Raw genomic sequence first — 18,958 nt, forward strand, 5'->3', positions numbered from 1 at the left:
AGAGGCACCAAAGGTAAAGACACTCTCTAAGAAGCTCTTGGGGTAACAGGCAGGAACAAGTGAGGGTCTGAGCTAAGGCAGTAGCAGTGGGAATGGAAAGGAAGAGGGGAAGGCATGGAAAATACATCAGAGGTAGAAACTGATAGGATTTGGTAATTTATTTGATTACTGGGGCAAAGGAGAAGAAAGAATTAAAGATAACAGATTTCAAGCCTGGGTGGCTGGGAGCATAGTGATGCTATTAACAGAGATTAGGAAGTAGAAATAGAGAGAAAGAGGTGAGAGATGTAAGAAAAACAGTAATTGATAAAGTAGGGTCCCAGAGGATGGGACCAAGAGCGGTGGTAGGTTTAGCCTTAGAAAGTAAAAAGGTGGGGGCAGCTAGGTGGTACAATAGATAGAGCACCAGCCCCCAAATCAGGAGGACCTGAGTTCAAATCTGGCCTCAGACCAAACACTTGTCACTTACTAGCTGTGTGACCCTGGGCAAGTCACTTTACACTAATTGCCTCAAAAACCAAAACAAAACAGAAAGTAAAAGGGATACTTTTTCATCTGAGACAGAATCACAGAATATGAGAACTAGAAGGGACCACAGAGGCCATCTAGTTTAATCCATAAAATAATTCTTATTTATAGTATTTTTTTTGCCATTGTTCAATCATTTTTCAGTCCTGTCCAACTCTTTGCGATCCCATTTGGGGTTTTCTTGGCAAAGATACTGGGGTGGTTTTCCATTTGCTTCTCCAGCTCATTTGACAGATGAAGAAACTGAAGCAAACAGGGTTAAGTGACTTGCCCAGGATCACACAGCTAATAAATGTCTAAGATAGGACTTGAACTCAGGTCTTCCTGACTCCAGGTGTGGTGATCAAAACACCCCACCACCTACCTGCCCAAATTTATAACATACCTGGGCAAAAAGGGAAGAAGCCTAGAAACTCACAGGCTATTTCAAATAGAACTTTGTGGATAAACATTCTTCATCATTAAAAAAGGAAAATAATAATAATAGAAGGTCACAAAAGGTTTGATAGTTTACAAAGTGTTTTCCTTACAACCACCTTATGAGGCAGATGGTACAGGTGTTTTCCCCATTTAACAACTAAGGAAACCAGCGCTCAGAAAGGTTAAATTCCTTGCCTAACCCAGTTGGGGAGCTTGAACTCAAACCCCAGGTGCCAAGATCAGAGACCTTTTCACTATACCAATCTGTTTCTCCAGAAAATTGACTCAAGCTGCAGAACGAAGGATTTGTATTAGGCTAGTGGGAAAATAGATGATGAAATTGAGGAATTTTGAGATGGGGAGGATATTTACCTCAGAAGATACTTCTTCTCAGCTGGAGAATTAGCCATTTTTTTGCACCTGGGGTAGGGGGGTGGGGCAGGCTGCGGAGGAAATCCTCTGAGGTCTGGCCTTGGGGAAGGAAGCCCCTGGAGTGTATATGTTAATTATTTATTTTTGTCAGCTAGGTATCAAGCTTGGTTGTCTCTGTGCAAATGCAGTCAGGGTCATGTGTGTGGGGGCGCACCATGAAGTTAGGAAGCTGGTCACCTGCTGAGGATAAGAAATTGGGTTTGGGGGACTAAAGAGAAAGAAAAAAAAGCTTTGGAATAGCCTTTGTGGGTACATATAAATGGAGAGGGATTGAATCACTGATAAGAAGTGGCCTCTGAAAATGCCTGAAATGCTGTGATCTTAGTAGCAACATCCCCCTCCTTATCTATGGAAATTATAGCATTGCCACACAGCTGTCTGCAGCTGGCTTCATTCTGTGTCTTGAACACAGTCACTCTGTCTGGAGCTCAGTGATCTCCAATTACTGTGCTAGACTGAATACCCTGACCCTTTCCTCCTCTTTTGCCTCCTCCCCATGAGATAAAGACAGGTCATCCCAGAGATAAATCATGTTCTGTTTCACGACACATAAAGGACTAGCACAGATAAGAGTAGGGGAAGCACATGATTTCTGTGAGAAACCCAGTAAGTTTCAGAGTAGTGTTCATTTTCTTGGAGGTAGCTGGTCAAAAAAGCAACCAAGGAGAATTATGGTCTCTACATTCTTGGCCTGCCCTGTTCCCCAGCCTTCAACCCTTGAAATTAGTTTACTTACTGCTAGTCCAGCCAGAACTTATACGCATGCGTGTACCTCTCCTCCCCACCCCCAACACACACATACCCCTAGTCTCATGATAATTGCTACCTGTTCCCTATAACCTGCCCTTGGCATCTGGATTCCCTGGTGAGATTTTCAATATTCTCTATAACTCCCCTACCCAGTCTTCAGTACCTTCTCCTTTGGGGAATCTTGTTTTCAACATTCTTTTTTTTTTTTTTTGCTAATTTATTTCCAATCCTGGGCCTTTACCTAATTTTCTGTCTTCCAGAAACCTTGGGGTCTCTGAAGAAGTAGAGTCTTTTCCTGCCTGAGTTCCAAGTCCAGCCCCTTTTGGCTTCCTGTCAAAAATGTTTGTCTTGGAAGTCATCGGGACCCTCAACCCAGGCGGTGTCCCAGAGAAAACTAATTCTTCTTGCCAGAAATTTCTGATTAACCTTTCTCCTGGTTACAGACACTCTCAGCCTCTTACTTTTTCTGAGCAGAGCAGAGCTGAGGAGAGCTAAGCTGAGCTGCTCACCTCCATGGGCAATCAATAAAAATGAACATATATTGATTAAGCTCCTGCCAGGTATTTATTAGGTGCTGGGGATAAATTGAAACAGTACCTGCCTTCAAGGAGCTTACATTCTAATGGGTGAAGCAACATAAACATATGTAAGTATATACATAATATATACCATGAACGCAAGGTAGTTTTGGGAGAAAGTCCATTGCATCTGGGTGGGTGTGGGAGTAGGTTGGGGAGTACGGTTAATTGGGAAAAGATTTATATTGAAGAAAGCCCTTAATTTGAGTCTTGATGGAAACCTAGGATTACAAGAGACAGGGCTAAATAGACAGTGCATTTCAAGCATGGGGAATGGCCAGTACAAAAGTATAGACTGGACAGTGTTGCTTATGAAATGGCAGGTAGGCTAATATAAGAGGATATTAAGGTTCATGGAGAGAAGTGATGTGTAAGAAGGGGCCAAAATATGAAGAAATATTAATGCCAAGCCAAAGAGGTTATATTTCATCCTAGTAGCAATAAGGAGCCGCTAGAGTTTATTAGGGCAGCGAGATAGCCCGGTAGACAGACTGCCTAGACCTGGAGTCAGGAAGATTCATCTTCATGAGTTCAAATCTGGCCTCAGACACTTAACTAACTGTGTGACCCTGGGCAAGTCACTTAACCCTGTTTGCCTCAGTTTCCTCATCTGTCAAATGAGTCGGAGAAGGAAATGACAAACTACTCTGGTATCTCTGCCAAGAAAACTCCCAATGGGGTCATGAAGACATGACTGAAAAACAACTGAACAACAACAAGAAGAATTTATTGAGATCTGCCATTTTGGGCCATCACTTTGATGTCCGAGCAGAGGATGGATTGGAGTAGGGAGAGGCTTGAGCTAGGAAGCCAAAAGAGGAGACAATGACAGTTGTTCAGGTAAGAGGTATTGAGTTCTTGAATTAAGGAGGTGGCTTTGTGAATAGTGAGGAAAAGAAGGATGAAAGAGATGTTGTGGAAATAGAAACAAGATAGTGGCAGCCCAGTTGCACAGTGGATAGAGGTCTGGCCAGAGACAGGAGGACCTGAGTTCAAATCTGACCTCAGATACTTGATATTACTAGCTGTGTGACCTTGGGCAAGTCACTTAACCTTGATTGCCTCACTTAAAAAAAAAGATAGAAACAAGATGAGGCGACTGATTGGGATCTGTGGGATGAGTGGGAGTGAGAAGTCTAAGATGACACTGAGGTTACAAAATAGGATAGCTGGAAGGATGGGGGTATCCTTGAAAGTAATAGAGAATTTCAGAAGAGGAGCAGATTGGGGAGAAAGATTACTGAAACATGTCGAGTTCCCAGGGCCTATAATTTGTAAATATTTCCATTTTGCTGTTGTTATTCAGTCATTCCAGTTGAGTCCAACTCTTCATGACCCTATTTGGAGTTTTCTTAGCAGAGGACTAGTTTGCCATTTCCTTCTCCAAATCATTTGACAGATCAGGAAACTGAGGCAAACAGGGTTAGGTGACTTGCCCAGGATCACACAGCTAGGAAGGCCAGATTTGAATTCAGGAAGAGGTCAGTATTTTCATACTCATATAGTATATCTACGCCTCTCATATGGCATGGTCCTCTATAGGATCCATCTTATTGGCTAAATTTTTGAAAAAATGAAATTTCATTGTATAATGAGATGTGACCAGGAATATTCACTTGTTGAGAACAGTTCATTCTTGGACTGCCAGATAAATGACAGGTTTCTCTAAAACTCTATCTACACAGAGATATAGATATGTTTATGGATAACTATTGAAGTAACCAACATTCATAGAATGCTTTATAGTTACAACGGCTTCCAATACAAAAGCACTTGTCTTAGACTCACAAAGAGCTTTTCTCCTGGTCATTTGAGGTGGGTAGTTCAGAATTATTGTCTCCTTTTTACAAATCTGGATACTAAGGCTCCAAAGACATTAACAGACTCAAGGTTACTGTTTTGGGCATTGCAGAAGACAATTCTTCTAAGTCCTACTCCAATGCTGTTTCTACTATATTAAGCTTCTGGCTGTCTTATGCCTCTTAGAAGTAATTTACATTCAACCATCTGTCCATCTATCCATCTATCTAAGAATGAATAGCAATTGTTTTTTCTCTCTCTATTTTCCCTCAATTTTATTGATAATTTTTGTTTTTATGTCACAGTCATTTCCTATTCTCCAATTCTCAACTTTCATACCCTCACTTGTAACATGGGAAACAATTGAGCAAAATCATCAGTGACTGTGACATTCTGCATCCTTAGTTTCCACCTCTATGCTGAGAAGCACATTTTGTGATTTGGCATTACAGTTAATCAGCATTTAAATATCCTTCAGCATAAATGAGATTCTTCTTCACTTTAGAGATAGTAACTACTAAATTATATGCTGGATTTTGTGTTAATCTGAATATCATGGTATTTCTGTATTTGAGAACCCAAAAGGACCTTATTACTCAAGGGTAGTCTATAACTAAGATCCTTCTTGTAGGATATCTTTGTTTTCCAATTTCTTTAGCTCCCATTTTCCTTCTTATATGATTCCACTTGATTTCCATTTCTGCTTCTATGACTCCTATCATTTCCCATGACTGACATTTGTTTCCAAGCAATCAGTCAAAACAGGTCTCTTGCACATACCAGAAGAGTTTTTGCTCCCATGAGTATCATCCACCTCCAAAATCTCTGTCCAGAAGCATTCAAGGCAAATATCTTATCAGCATAAGTCTGGGTAGATAATGAGCAAGAAGGACAATTTCCTTAGTAGTGGAAGTTTTTTCTTGAAGCATCCTTATGAACTATTTTTTTTCTGGAAATTTACTGTCAGAACTTTGGCTGCCTTAATTCCCCCTTTTACCTCCTACGGGAACTGTTGTGTTTTCATCTTCCTTTAAGCTTAGGATCCTTTATCCATCTGGCCTCAAGACTTCACACCTTGCTTCATCTCTTCTTTAAAACTTGAAATATTAATCTTGTTTTATGCTTCAGTGAACTGAATTGGAAATATACCCCATTTTTTTGTTTCTCTCACATTACTTAGAACTTCAGGAAGTTACCTAGGTCAAGTTTTATTTTTACTTTTCTTAAAGTAATAGATACTACCCAGTAGTAGTTTTGAGGACTCTCCCATTGCTGCCGTCACTTTTCCTCCCTCATTTCTTTCTTCCTTGGTGTAGATTCTCATCTCAGCTTTCACAGACGTGGGAGGGGCATTACCAAACAGGTATGATTTTATTTTGTTTCCATTTTCACTTTTATTTGGTCTATTTTGTTGATTTCATTTTGGGAAGAAGACAGTATGTTTTGATTTGTATCCAGTCATAATAACTGAGCTAACCATGCCATCTTCATGGAAGGTAGGAATCACTTTACTTCCTTATCCCCTTTTCTATTGTTACTAAGCTATTTGGTTATTTTTGTTAAAAAACAAACAAAAAAAACCAAAAACAAGCAGTGGTGTTGTTCAGTTTCTTCAGACTCTTTGTGACCCCATTTGTGATTTTCTTGGCATTCATTTTACAGATGAAGAAACTGAGGCAAATGGGGTTAAGTGACTTGTGAAGGCAGATTTGAACTCAGAAAGATGAATCTTCCTGACTCCATTCCCAGTGCTGTATCCACTGTGCTACTTATGGATTAAGGGAGAGGAGAGAGGGTTTCCATGTTAACACTCAGCCATTGCAAGGATCTCTTGCCTGGGGATAGAATGATCCAGTCTTTGTGATAGTTCTAAGATTATAAGCAGATAGGAAGTCAGTCAGTCAACAAGCATTTATTAAGCACCTAGTATATCAAGTACTATGTTGTGGTAGAGGTACGCAAAAGTGAGCGAGTCTACCTTCAAGGAGCTTATATTCTACTACTGAGACATATATTTTGACAGATAGATTAATACAGGATATACACAAAATAAATCACAGTGAGTTAGCAGTAACACCTGGGAGAATCACGAAAGACCTTTTGAAAGAGTCAAGAAGGCAGCTACGGATTCTAAGAAGCAGAGGGGAGGATGGAGAGTATTTCAGGCCTGGTGGACAACCTGTACGTGGCAGCAAGAAAAATGTAATGTTCCAGTTTAGCCAGATTGCAGAGGGTGTGTATGCACATGTATAATCTTATAATCCTAAATAATGTGTGATTACTCCAGTAACCATTTTGGCTTGAGAAGATACAATTTCCTCATCTGTAAAATGAGGTACTATTGGATTAGACCACCTTTAAAGTCATTTCTGCTCTCTGATTCTAATAACTTCTACTCTGGGTTCTCCATTTATGAAAGGGATACCCTGCCATTGAGACATTAGAACTCTGAGAATAAACATGAGAACTCTTCAAGTTCTTTGGTTTATGACAGCATTTTTAGTTCCTTCTTATTCTAGGTGGGTTTTTTATAGGTGAGAGAAGGAAAAAGATATCTGAAGGGCCAGCCTCTCACTATGTCTGAAACATTAATGCCTAGAATGATGCACTGGAAAGCAAACTTAGTAAGTTTTGTGTTGACTCTAGATTGGAGTGATAACTAATACTGTGTAAGAGTAGGGTTCGAATTAAAAAATGGCTAAGAGCCAAATGACACCAGGGATAGGAAATTAGTATGTTCAGAAACAAAGAAAATTAAATTCTTCCCAGTCAATTATGATCTTTCTTCTCAGGTGTCAAATAGCTCTTCAATGAACTTGTCATGTAATATTGTATGTTTTCTCTCTCTCCTAGACTAGAGCTCTGGAACCTTAAAATTTTTTTGTTATGAACTTAACAGTTATCAACAGATATTCTCATATAGTTGTTGTTTTTGTTGTTCACTCATATCTGACTCTACATGACTCTATTTGGGGTTTTCTTGGCAGAGGTACTGGAGTGGTTTGCCATTTCCTTCTCCAGTTCATTTTATGCATGAGGAAACGGAGGCAAACATAATGAAATGATTTGCCCAGGATCAGTAAGTGTCTGAGGCCAGATTTACTTCAGGCCCAATACTCTACCAATTATGCCAACTAAGATTGTGCATCAAATTGTACAGCTTCTGCCATGTATATTTTATTTTTAAAGTTTATATTCAATTTAATAAGGTAGTAAAAAGTGGCCCTTTTGTGTACCCCTTCTGAACTTTTAATGTATTTTAAATGTTTTATTTATACTGTTTTTATTTTTTTTCATAGTTATTACTATCTCCCAAGTCCTCACCCCTCCCCCAAAACCCTTCCTTGTAACAATTAAATAGCTAGACTTAGTTTCCTAAGGACAGAGAACCCCATCTTATCTAAACTTTGTACAGTGCTCAACACCAGTCAAGACAAACGCAGAAAACTCTTGTCTTAAGGAAGGAAATGCACAAATGTAAAATGAAGAATATTTGATGGCTATTTTGGTGTAAGTCGGAAAGGAAGTACATTGATTCTGGGTGAGTTAAGCTTGAAAATATTGAGGCATTGTAATAGCCCACATAGCATGGGTTCAAGTACAGCTTTGGATTCATACCACCTGTGTGACTGTAGGCAAGTCATTTCATCCCTCAGTGCCCCAGGCAAACCTCTAAATCTATACATTGGGGAACAGTTGCTGATCTGCATTATAGTTAAGTCAGTGAGTGTTAATTAAGCATTTACTGTTACCAGCGCAGTGCTAAGCACTGGGAATACAGATGCAAGTAAGATAGGAGTTACTTTTTTTTAAAAAGAATTCCTTATATTGATGAAATCATAAATCCAGACCAAAAAAGTCTATCAGCACCTGATACACTATCTTTCACTTATAATAAATTCTTAGTGAATAACTGTTCAATGAATAAATGAATGCACTTATGAGATGAACATGTTGGTATCCTTCAGAAGGCAAAAATGGTGATTCCTGCCTTCAAGGAGATTAGTCTAATGGGGGTGACAGTATAATATGTATATATGTAGACAGGCATGTACATCATGCAGGCAGCTAGGTGGCACCATGGACAGAGCGCCAGGCCTGGAATCAAGAAGACCTGAATACAAATCTGGTCTGACATTTAACCAGCTGTGTGACCCTGGGCAAGTCACTTAACCCTATTTGCCTCACTTTCCTCATCTGTAAAATGAGCTAGAGCAGGAGATGGCAAACCACTGTAGTATCTTTGCCAAGAAAACCTCAAACGGGGTCACAAAGAATCAAATATGACTAAAACAACTGAACAACAACAATGTACGTGATGCATACAGAACAGATGGGAGGGCATTAGAAGATGGTGGACCAGGAAAAGCTGCTTGCTTTACAGTAAAATAATGATGGGGAAATGGCCAGCAGCATAAAGTGTCTACAATTATTTATTTTTCCCAAATTGATTAAATAAGGTATTTTCATGTGTTTATTTTTTTCAAGTGCCATATCCACCATTCATCTTATTATTTTCTCCCTACGAGAGCTCCCTTCTTTTAAACAATTAAAACCGTACTGACTAAGAAGCCATCTATCTGTCTTAGAGCAGGGAGTATAACTAGGACATATCCATTTTAAAATCTGGTGGGGAAATCCAATAGTTATTTCATTGACTCTTTATATGTTTGCTAGTGAATATTACAGTGCTTCAGCTACCTTTTAAGTCATAATTCTGGCTTTCTTCGAACAACCTGTCACACTGTAGGAGCCTGAGTGTATCTTTGACAGCTTTCTAGGGAAATATTAACTAAAAGTAAAAGCTTTTGATAAGATCATAAAATGCTACTAGTGTTATGGATCTTTCAAGTTAATAATTAACGTTTGTTTACCTGATTTCTTTCTTTTTTCTTTCTTTTTTTTTTTTTGTAATCATTCTTAAAGCTGTTTACATGTGTGTCTTTTCCTGGATGGAAACTATAATAGTTCAACAGATTATTTACTGCCCCATTTTTTTTTTAAAGTTCTCAGCGCCCAACCCAAGTTCAAAGGCTGATGGGAGAGAAAAACCCATGAAGAGGTTTGCTTGAAAGAAATTTGCTCAGTGGATGGGATCTTGGCTCACAGGAAAAGATGTTAGACCCTGTCTGGCTCTTTTTCAGCCTTGTGGCTGTGACTGCTGCTCAATTCTCCACGGAAGAAAGGGCTAAGGAATTTCTGGAAACATTTAACAAGGAAGCAGAAGAGATATCTTATCAAAGTTCACTTGCTTCTTGGGATTATAACACTAATATTACTGATGAGAATGTCCAAAAGATGGTGAGTTCTCATGACTATGCATGAGTGTTTGTTGCTTTTTAGGGATGAGACCGGATCACAACTACCAAAATGGAAAAGATAATGAGATTAACAGTCAAGCTCAATTTTGAATGGAGTGGGGGTGGGCTTTCATCTTCATCTCTCTTATTCATGATTCCTGGAATGATTAAATGTTAACTCTCTTATTGTGGTATGATAGAAAGAGCTCTAGATCTAGAGTCAGAAATCCTGGCTCTGCCACTTATGGCTTGTGTGACCTTGGGCAAATCACTTTTCTTCTCTTGGGCCTTAGTTTTCTCAACTGTAAAATTTATCCACAGTGAACAATCTGTAAGGTTCCTTTAACTCTAAATCAATAAGCTTCTGAGCAATCTCTGGCCAGTTTCCAGTAATCTAATTCCTGCCTTATGCAAAATTGGCATCTATAATTCTCATCTCACTTAAAATTTCATTGTGTTTCTAAATAAATGTGATTCATTATTAAAATCATAATAACTCAAACTTCAATGTCAACAGAAGCATATATACAACTTTGTGTAAATGGAGAATTTTGGAGAAACCTAAATTATTCTTAGTAAAAGGGTTAGCTAGTAATTAAACCCTGACCATGTGCTAGATAAGTGGGGACTTGGGAATTCTTATCCTAGTTGTCACAGAGCTCTAAGGGACTTCCAAAGGTCACCCAGTCTATCCAGAGGCCTCCAAGCAGAACTATATTTAAACCATCTTACATAGATCCTAAGATGTCCTGGGAAAGCCATGATATTCTGCCTGGCATATATAAGTATGCATTTCATTGTAAATTAAGAGAAGGCATATTTAATTTCCTATCACAATTTACTCATTTCCTCTACAAAGCATGAAGTTGTGTATTTCAGTCCCCATAATTTGCCAAATTCTCTCCTAGCCCCCAAATATGAGAGACAGAAAGAAGTAGTTTATGATCTGCAAATCGATTCAGGTTCAGTGGCGGAGACCAAAGGGCTACATTTCAGACCAGCGAAGAATCCCATGCTAAATGTCTCTGCCAGGTTTATCAGGGATGACAATGATGTATGTTGGGTTTGTGGCACTTCCTAGATATAATGCTTTAAAAAAAAAAACCTCTTTCAGAAACTTAAAAAAAATTGTGTCCTGTTAGAATGTGACTATAATATCCACAGTGAACAATGCCTGGTACAAAGTAAGTTGTTGACTGGGAAGATTTGCTCATTTGACTACCTGTCATTCTATTCAGTTTTTTAAAAGAATTTTCTATATGTTAAATACTAAAATTTAAATACACAATAGAGAAAAGAAAAAGAAACATTACAAACTTAAATACAAAATAAGAAAAGAAAAAACAAGCATGTCATGTATGCAGCAGAATGTAAAAGAGGATTCAAAATATGCTGCAATAAATTTCCATTTCAAGAAAGCCAGTATAATAAATACTACACGTTGTATTGAGAGCTGTCCATCTTTTTTTTTTTTTGCTTCCTTGTAAATTTTCTTTTGTTCTTTGCTGTGTACTTTTTACTTTGTTCTTTTTTCCCCTTCTGTCTGTCATTCTAAAAGCCTATTGCCTCAGTTGAAAACAACAAATAAGTTTGTTGTTGTTTTCCTTCTTTTCCAAAACTTCTTAATCCTAGGAGAATCAGTAACTTTAGATCTTTAGTAGCATCCTGTATTTTGTCAAATCTTTCATGCAGAAGCATTTTGTACAATTCTGATGCATTTATCTCATAATACTTTGTTTCATTTAAGTTCCATGAGTCCCAGGATCCTGACTTAATGAAACTTTGTATCTCTTTACACAGTAGGCCGTTAAATGGCTATTGAATAAATATTTGGATGAACAAATGAACCCCTAGTTTTTAATGCAAAGCAACTTCTCTAAAATGGTTATTTATGAGTTATTTGGCTTCTTTCTGTCTAGTGATGAAATGATAGTATGATTTTTTATTAATTTTCATTGTTTTATGATGGGTTCAATTAATTAGTTATGGTGGTGGTAGATTATGACTAACTTAACAGATGGGGAGAGACCTGAAGAATATTTGCACTATGCATCTGGATGTCAGGACTTATTACTTGTTACGAAATGAAACATAGAGATGTTTGCGGAAATAATCCTTGGATCATTAACTATTATACTGTTATCACTTACCTACACTTACTTATTAGGGCAGAAGCAACAAGTGGTGACGCAAAAAACACTTAGAAGAGTTTGTATCTAGCTAAGCAGAAGAAATACATTGACTTCATTGTAGGAAAATTGCCAACCCGTAAATTCATTCATTCAATAGACAGTTAAGTGCAACTGTGTGCAGAGATGCAATGTGCAGAGTGCTGCATATCGGTGGAGATACAAAGTTCAGAGAACATAAAATGTACCTGCCTATGTACATTTACATAGTGCCTTCATTTGGTGAGTAGATAGTACAGATATTTTTCCCATTTGACAAATGAGATAACTGGGGCATAGTTTAAGTGACTTGTCCAAGGTCACCATCTAGTAGAAGAACCTGAGTTTCTTGTCTACAAAAAATCCTGTCCTCTTTCCAATACATTATCCAGCAAATTAATGGTGGAATCTACCCATTTTCAAGCAAGAATGAATAGTACTATGAGATACTTAAATCCACGTGTATGTGGTTTTCCAAGTAGAATGGGTGAAAAGAGAAATTGTTCTTCCACATAGACACTGCTTATAGCCACAACCTATTTGTGCTTCCCGGGGGACAGGTGTAAAATGAAGAGTGAACAAGTCATGAAAAAGTCAAAGTTGGAGAATTAGATAGTCCAGGGTGCTTTAGGACACGAGCTTCTGTACAGGGCTCTTCTTGTGTTCACAAGGCATATGTGTGTGGGAAGGTAAATGCAATTAAAGTTGGGTCATTAGCTTATCCCAGTTGCCTTTATAACATGTTCCTTATTAAGTATGTTTGAGGGAGGAAATCTACAGTGGAGGAATAGAGAAATTTTTGTGTGCCTAATGTGAAAGAGGGGAAGAACTGGGCCTTACAAATTGCCATGAAGATGACTCTGCATCTTATTTTACCATAGATGAGAATACATCCTGCAACCAAAGCTCTGAGTTTATGTGGATTTGGTTCAATCTCAAATATTTCCTATCAATCATATTCTTTGACGTGCTCTTTGAAAGCCATTCAGAGTTTTCCTTGGGTATATCAGAATTTGGCTTGTGTCTAGGTCTTCCCAACAAAAAGAAAGAGGCCCTTTGTATCATTCAGGTTAACATAGCAGTGGGTATACCATAACATTTATTTACTCTGTAAATAATCCAGTGAGTAAAAAATCCGGTGAGGCTCAACAATTCTGTTTTAAAAAAGACTTCAGGGGGCAGCTAGGTGGTGCAGTGGATACAGCACCGGCCCTGAAGTCAGGAGGACCTGAGTTCAAATCTGTCCGCAGACCAAACACTTGACACTAGCTGTGTGACCCTGGACAAGTCACTTAACCCCAATTGCCTAAAACAAACAAACAAACAAAAACACCACTAAAAAAGACTTTTAGATTTTGGTTTAAGATCATTGAACAATTTTGCAGATAGGGAACTAGATACCAGAGAGCTTGTTAAGCAACTTGTCCAAGATAACACTGACTACAAGAAGACCCCGGATTCGAACTCACATTTTCTAACTTCAAATCCACTCTTCCTTCCACCTTAATATAGTGCTAAACAAGTGGGTGAAAGCTATTGTTTAATGATCAAGTCTCCTTTCTTAGCCTGAGAGGAAATCATTGTTCAGAAGCTATGTTGTTTTTAACACTGAGTAAAATGTCCCTAATGACTAAGCAATAGCTTGCATTTGTGTGATGCCCTTTGAGGACAAAAAGTACAATGATCCCTACCTGGTTTGGATTCATTTCCGTGATCTCAAAGGGCAACTATTAATCAGAGATTATTTGTTCATTCTAAAGTTTTAAAAAATATTGAAAATTATCCTTTTAAATTTAAAGAATGCATATGATGAAGCATATTTAGGAAGACTGACATAAATGGTACTATGTTGGCAAATGTTAGAAGAAGATTATAAAATTATCCTTACAAAATGACAGGCTCCAAGGTATTAGTTACAATCCAGGAAAAGGAATTAAATAAAGTCATTGAATCAATCAATTTTTATTTATTAATAAATAATAAATTTTTATTTTTATTTATTAAGTGCCTACTATGTGCCAGGCACTGGGGTATATACAAAGACAAAAGTGAGTCAGTCTTTCCTCTCAAGGAACATACGTAGGTTACACCTCACACGCTGAAGGCCTTATTTAACCAGAGAAGCACTGAGATTTAACCATCTGTTTATCTTCTCCTACCTACTTTTCTGCTCTTACATTTCCTTAGTGGTATCCCTTATGCCACTTATTGCATTTGGGTCTGAATTGGAAAAAAAGATACCTATGCCTAGCATGTATATCTCTCTATTGCCCTGTTGCCTGTAACTGTGATTCTTTGGGTATCATGGTGATCCAAGGTCCACAATCATATAGCGATCACTGGGATAATATTTGTGATTAAAAAAAAATAGGTTTTTGCACCGTGGAGTAGCTTGGATTGTAAAAAGGACTTCACATTCCCAGATGTAGCTCAGCTTGCTCTTTTCCTTTCATTCAATTCTGTATATAACTGATTGTCTATCTGTAATGCCTGTTCCAGATTTTCATACTGTTGTACTAGCTCAATGGACTGGCCATCCAACAACATGCCATTGTCTGAATAGTAGGCACTTTTCAACCATTTAGTTTTTCCTGCGTGGACTACGCCAATCCCTTTTGAGTAATTATGGATCTCATAGGGGAGGTTTTTTAATAGGTAGGAACTTGATTCATCAGGACGGTATCATACACAAACAAGAGCATCTGGAAGAATTTAACATCCCTAGGGAATCCTTTTTCCATCTGGACCTTTTAGAGTACAACTGGCATGCTAATACTTGGGCAAGAATATGTCCTTCTCTTGATGATAATATGCAGTCATTAAACAGGTTATGGTTGCATTTTTCAAGAGATTTTCTATGACCTTAATGTATACATGATAGGCTTCTTACTGAAGGAGAGATTTTAAGGCTGTGTTTTGCTGTACCAAATCAAATTCTTTTTTGTAACCAATGAATTACTAAAAAAAAAAAAAAGGAAATTGAACTTCATATTAGTTGTTGTTCAGTCTTGTCCAACTCTTTGAAATCCCATGAATTGTACTGGCCATAGAGTTTTCTTGGCAAAGAACTTGGAGTGGTTTGCCATTTTCTTCTCCATTGCATTAAGGCAAACAGAGGTTAAGTGACTTGCCCAGGATCACACAGCCAGTGAGTATCTGAGACTGGATTTGAACTCAGGTTTTCCTGACTCCAGGCCCAGCACTCCATACACTAAGCCACCTAGCTGACTCCTCTTATATTAATTACCCCTTTTCAATCAGTTGCATGACTAAAAGAAAATGGTTTGTTCTAAAGAATTATATACAAAAGACTTACTTTCTTCTTATATTTTCATCAATGATACCCTAGATACAGGTATATATCATGCCTATATAGAGTTTATAAGGATGAGAAAGCAGGGTTAGTAGTTGTTGACATTCTCTTGATTTCTTTCTTGTTTTTCCTTCTTTTTCTTAGAGAATAATATCTATAATTTATTTCTTTTTAAAATTAAATATTTTATGGAATTAATATTGACCTTCAATGCATTTGACTCAATTGCTTAGTAACATTTAAAATTAATTAGTTTTAAGGCATAAAGTATCAAACGCTTTTTCAGTCATTTCCTCCCTGTCCTTGTAAGGACTTTGAACTATCCATTTTTGTCCATTCATTCTCAGTCACTTTTCCTTATTCTTCTAGTTTTGCTTTTTGTTTGCTTTGCATTATTTTGAAAAGCTTTTTCAACCTTGTTTGTATTCTTCATACTTTTCAGTCTTATTTGTATTCTATTATATTCATATTCTACAATTAGACATATAAGTTAATCTATCATTATTTTAATTAATGGTTTAATTAATGGCAATCAATTTAATATTCTACCATTTTACCATTGCTTCTAAGTTTCTGCACTATATATACATTATATATAGCATGTATATATCTATATGTAGCTTCAAAAATTGAAAATATAGCTTTTAAAATAATAAAATTTAAAACATTAAAATAAAAAACCAAAATAGCTTTTTTGTTCTACTTTCAGGATATATTTCCAACAGTGGAATCATTACACTAAATGGTGTGCTTTTTTTTTTATAACTTGTACTGCATAGTCATAAACCTTTCCAAAAAGATTTTGCAAGTTCAAATTCCAACAGCAATGAATGAATTACCTGAATTTTTTTTTCCATTTTGGGGGGAACTTTTCTTCCCCTAAATTATCTTATAAAAAGATCTCTCAATGCTTTCAGAATTGTGTTGCCTTTGGCATTCATTTCCTTGGTTTATACTATGTCTGATAGAATCTCTCTTCCCAACTTCATCTTTATAAGTTGTTATTTAGCACTAATTTAAATTCCTTATACCATTAGCAACCGAGGTGATGGGATACAAATTTTATGGTTCTGTTGTCACTGGTGCTGAAAATCATTGTTCTAGAAATAATGTCAAATTTTTTTCTATTTTCTGTCTATTCGTTATCCACCTGACAGTTTCATCATCATTGAAGCACCTAGGTGTTGTTGAAGCACTAGAATTGGTTTCAGGAAGACCTGAAATTGAATCCTGCCTTAGACATTTACTAGCTTTGTGACTTTGGGCAAGGAAGAAAGGAAGCAAGCATTTATTAAATGCCTACTATATGCAAGGCACTTTCCAAATATTACAACATTTAATCCTCACAACAATGCAGGAGGTAGATGCTATTATTATTCCTATTTACTGTTGAGGAAATTAAGGCAGAGGTCAAATGACTTGCACAGGGTCTCACAGTTAGTGAAGTGTTTGACGAGGATTTGAACTCAGGTCTTCCTGAATCAGTGTCCAGCACTGTATCCACTGTGCCATCTCGCTGCCTTAAGACAGCTAAGACAAGACACTTATGCTCTCTGAGTCTCCATGTCCTTATCTATAAAGTGAAGGTGTTAGACTCAAAGGCTTCTAAAGTCTCCTTTCTAGCTCTGAATCTATGATCCTATAAGCATCTTTGGATGGTCATGGAATTACTTGGCTTCAGCAAGCTTTCTATAGACTTGTTTGCATTTTCACTGTTTTTGAGGCATAATATTTTTCCCCTACCTTCTGAAGGTCACACAGATAGTAAGTGTCAAGTGTCTGAGGTGGGATTTGAACTCAAGTCCTCCTGACTCCAGGTCTAGTGCTCTATCCACTGCACCACCTAGCTGCCCCTAATGCATATTGATTCTTTTTTTTTTTCAGTGACCTTCTTAGGTTTGTATTCCAGTTTGGTTTTGCTCTTTACTTTAGTAGTTTCAGAACTCTAAATGACTCTTCATTGTGGGTCCCACAATAGTTTCCAGTTGTATCCGACTCTTCATGACCCTGTTTGGGGTCTTCTTGGCAAAGACACTGGAGCGGTTTTGCCATTTCCTTCTCCTGCTCGTTTTACAAATGATGAAACTGAAACAAATAGGATTAAATGACTTGCCCTGGGCCACACAACTAGTTAAGTGTCTGAAGCCATATTTGAACTCAGGAAGATGAGTCCAACTGACTCCAGGCCTGGCTCTCTATCCACTGCACCATCTAGCTGCCCAGGAACTTGATTAGAGAATTCCCAATATGTTTCTGAGTTTCAGTCATTCTAGAACAGGGCAAATGTATGATAAAAATTAAGGTCTCCAGAATCACCAACACGCAGAGCTGCCAAGATTTCTTTTGTTTTGACCACTGCTGCTTTTCCTTTCTTAAAAAGTCTATTAAAAGAAAGGAACCATGAAAAACTTGTTTCTTTAAGATTCTACAGTGGTTAGGAGCTGTGTGGACAAGCATCGTGGACTTGGAGAGTTCATTTAAAAAGAAAAAAAAGATCTTCCTTCTCCTGAATCATACAGCCTGGGTACAGGAGCTGTCTTCCATTCTCTTGGAGAACCCCGTGAGGCTTCACTTTGTTATGGATGAGTAGCAATAGGATGTTTGATATATTTAAAATAACATTACAAAGAATAGCATGGAAGAAAACAGAAAATCATCAGGTCAAAAAAAGAAAAAGAGAAAGGAAAGTATAAAGAAAGAGCCACGATTCTGATGTATTTCTAAAGTACAGAGGTATGAGGCTATAAGTACTTGGTGGGAGCAAAGAGCCTTGTATAAATATACCTATTCTGAAAATAAAGACTAGAGGCAATGGCAGCCCCTTAGGGAGTAGTTTTATAAGTACCAGAGATTTAAAAATTTTAATGGAACATTCACTTGGGAGCTAATCCTGTAATTTTTTTTATTTGGAAGACTGGGGATAGTGGAAGGAATGAAATCTAAAGAAAGAGATGAGGGGTGAGATTTTGGAGAGGAGCCTAACTATTTTTATTTATTTTTTTTTTTAGGCAATTGGGGTTAAGTGACTTTCCCAGGGTGACACAGCTAGTAAGTGTCAAGTGTTTAGTCTGAGGCCAGATGTGAACTCAGGTGCTCCTGACTTCAGGGCTGGTGCTGTATCTTCAGCACCACCTAGCTGCCCCAAGAGGAGCCTAACTAGACTCCATATCTTGCATCTAGCACCTCCCTCCTTCCCTTTGCTCCTCTTCCACAGGATGGTTCTGGTTCTGCTAGGCCAATAGGGACTGGGATTATCTTGATACAAGCCAATATCTGTCTCCCTTCTTATTGTTCCCACTCCAGACCCTCATTACACCTTACATGAAATGATGCTGCAGGTCTCCCTGCCTCACTTTTCCTAACCCATACTGAACCCCAGTATTCCCAGATTACTCTTCTAAAGCAGTGGTCTTCAAATGTTTTTGGTTATATACCCTGCACCCTTAGCCACCTGCAATGAGAATGGGGAGTGGGGGCTCTTCTCACTCATCAATCCCACTCCTTGGGATGCCATAAAGGGATCTGAAGGGGTAAAGGGAATGGAATTTTCCCAGTAGCACCTGTGTGATTCTGCTATTGGTGTGTGTAGGTTATAAATTAGGTTATAATTTAGCTGAGGGACCGATGCTGGCTCACAATGAGGGAGGCTGAGAGCTTGTCCAGAGGTGG

At 37.9% G+C, this 18,958-nt stretch overlaps 1 protein-coding gene across 1 annotated transcript in view; it reads left to right on the forward strand.

The window, feature by feature from the left end:
* Positions 1-7,037: 7,037 nt before the first annotated feature.
* The window catches only part of ACE2 (angiotensin converting enzyme 2), a 66,271-nt gene continuing 54,350 nt past the window's right edge, over positions 7,038-18,958 (forward strand). Inside the window, 3 exon segments of the mRNA XM_078146094.1 lie at positions 7,038-7,132; positions 7,924-8,049; positions 9,515-9,809. Coding sequence (XP_078002220.1) covers positions 9,624-9,809 — 186 coding nt within the window. The 5' untranslated portion in view covers positions 7,038-7,132; positions 7,924-8,049; positions 9,515-9,623.

This window comes from Phascolarctos cinereus, unplaced genomic scaffold, assembly GCF_003287225.1.
Source record: "Phascolarctos cinereus isolate Bilbo 61053 unplaced genomic scaffold, phaCin_HiC Scaffold_726;HRSCAF=1367, whole genome shotgun sequence".
NCBI lineage: Eukaryota > Metazoa > Chordata > Mammalia > Diprotodontia > Phascolarctidae > Phascolarctos > Phascolarctos cinereus.